The sequence below is a fragment of the Cryptomeria japonica genome, chromosome 9, assembly GCF_030272615.1.
Source record: "Cryptomeria japonica chromosome 9, Sugi_1.0, whole genome shotgun sequence".
NCBI classification, from domain to species: Eukaryota; Viridiplantae; Streptophyta; class Pinopsida; order Cupressales; family Cupressaceae; genus Cryptomeria; species Cryptomeria japonica.
Genome location: NC_081413.1, coordinates 526,201,071 through 526,203,343, shown reverse-complemented (window position 1 = coordinate 526,203,343; position 2,273 = coordinate 526,201,071). Strand labels below are relative to the sequence as shown.

The following is a 2,273-nucleotide window of genomic DNA, read 5'->3' as shown; positions in this document are numbered from 1 at the left end:
GACTTCCCTAGGGTTTGATGTTTGGACGTTAGTAAAAATTGGTTATAAAGTCACTCAAGTTCCTCCTACTAGCCTTGATGCTAAAAGAGAATGTGAGAACAATTCCAAAGCTCAGAAAGCAATCTTAAGTGTTCTGTGTGATATAAAGTTCATCAAAGTCATGAACTGCACATCAGAAAAAGAAACTTGGGACAAGCTACAGAAGATATATGAAGGAGATACCAAAGTGAGAGAACCCAAACTGGAAAATCTGAGAGATCAGTTTGAAATATTGAGAATGAAAGAAGAGGAGAAGATAACCGACTATTTGCAAAGAGTGAAAGACTCTATGAGTTCTATAAGAGCTCTTGGAGAGGATGTCAAAGATGAGGTTATTGTGAAGAAGGTTATGAGATCATTAACTTCAAAGTATGACACAAAGGTCTCTGCTATTGAGGAAGCTATAAACTTAAATACATTCTCTATGGATGAATTGTTTGGCTCCTTATCAATGTATGAAATAAGAACATTAGGAGGATAAATCTCAAAAGAGAGACGTTACTTTTAATACTACCAAAAAGGGTAAGGAAGAAGTTTCTCATGAAGAAGTTGAAGAAGACTCAAACACTAATGTAGCTAACTCTGTGAGAAAACTCAAAAAGGGAGTAGGCAAGTACAAAGGTAAGATGGATTTCAAGTGCTCTAACTATGGCAAAATAGGACATTTTTTTTCCAAGTGTCCCTATTGTGAGAAAGATGCAGACAACAAACAAAACAATAGACCTTTTGGCAAAGAAAATGTGAAGAAAGCCAACAAACCAAGGAGAAAAAGTTTTGGGAAAAAGAATAGTCTTTATACCTTTAAAGATGATGCCACAGATGAAGACAATGTCTTTGATGATGTTTGTAGTGAAGAAGAAAGAGAGATTAATCTCTTTATGCAACAAGAAGTGGTAAATGATGTTCAAGTTGGCAGTGATGAAGAGGAAGAATTTGAAGTCATAGTTGACCTAGAAGGTGAACTTATAAGTGCTCTAGAAGAACTAATAAAGGTAAGAAAATATTTCAAGAAGTTCAAGTATGTTGTTGCCAAAGAACAAGAGCTATTAAAAAAATCTCTTCAGGAGTCAAAGAAAATAATTTTTTATTTGAGAATCCAGTTGGAAGGGATTAAAAGAATGTGTGAAGTGACAAAATCAGATCTAGAAGACAAGGAGAAAGAGCATCAAAATTTGGAACAAGAGATTGTGAGTCTCAAAAAAGAACTTGAAAAGTGAAAAGATGAACACAAAATGAGAATCAAGTATGAGGGCGGTACTGATGTGCTGGACAAAATATTGAACAATAAAAAGCACTCAAAGGATACAAAAGGTGTTGGATTTGATGTTGGTCAATTCTCTTCCAGTAAAGATTCATCAAATAATGAAATATATTTTCTCTCTTCAAGTAAGAATGAAGGTGAACAGACCTTCACTGTCAATAAGCTCACTGAGAAGAAAACATATGCTGCTACTACAAGAAATCAATCAAGGAACTTGCAAGTTGATCCTAAAGGAAAACATGAGATTGATGATGGAGGCTTAGGTCAAGGAGAAAAGAAGAAAGAAATCAAGAAGAACAAACTAAGATGCTCCAAGGAGACAAATGAGAAACAACTTCAACAATGAGTGGTATGTACCTCAGTTCCATGGCTACTGATATAAATGTAATACTTATGGTCATCGAATTGTTAATTGTAAGCTTATGCATAGGTCTTCTCCTAGTTTTGAAAGTAGAAATCAATTTGTTGCTCTTAGGAATATGAATGTTATCTGTTATCATTGTAATGAGTATTATCATAGGAGCTATGAATGTAGGAGAATTGTATCTAAATCCTAAAATGGTTTTTCAAATTCTTCATTCAATATAAATATAAAATGTTATCATTGTCAAAACTTGGATCACATTGAAAAACATTGTAAGTTAAGGATTGCTAAGAAAAATAAGATGGTGTCTCCTACATATGACCCTAATGCAAAATCAAAACAAAATGGGACAACAAAAATGAAGAAAGAAACCAAACAAGTTTGGGCAGAGAAGGATAAAAATAAAACTGAATCAAATTTGATTGTTCAAATTGCCCTACATGCGGAAAGAAAAACTTGTGGGTAGTTGACAGTGGGTGTCTCAATGATATGATTGGTGATAAGAAGAAATTTATTAGGTTTGAAGATTGGAATGGTGTCTCAGTGAGTTTTGGAGACAACTCTTCAATGAAGATAAAAGGCAAGGGTACACTAAACATTGATGGCAAG

General features: G+C 34.0%; 1 protein-coding gene across 1 annotated transcript; it reads left to right on the top strand.

Moving 5' to 3' along the window:
* Positions 1-277: 277 nt before the first annotated feature.
* On the top strand, positions 278-1,256 carry LOC131077122 (putative U-box domain-containing protein 58). Its single transcript, XM_058014552.2, has 3 exons — positions 278-492; positions 890-1,031; positions 1,140-1,256. Exons 1-3 carry the CDS (start codon positions 278-280, stop codon positions 1,254-1,256), a joined length of 474 nt encoding a protein of 157 aa, XP_057870535.2.
* The last annotated feature ends 1,017 nt before the right edge of the window (positions 1,257-2,273 follow it).

Excerpts from the sequence above, each read along its gene's own strand:
- LOC131077122 (XM_058014552.2), top strand. The coding sequence starts at position 278 with ATGAAAGAAGAGGAGAAGATAACCGACTATTTGCAAAGAGTGAAAGAC. Across the intron at positions 493-889 it reads TTGTTTGGCTCCTTATCAAT|TGAAGAAGAAAGAGAGATTA; the intron begins GTATGAAATAAG and ends TGATGTTTGTAG. Across the intron at positions 1,032-1,139 it reads CTCTAGAAGAACTAATAAAG|TTGGAAGGGATTAAAAGAAT; the intron begins GTAAGAAAATAT and ends TTGAGAATCCAG.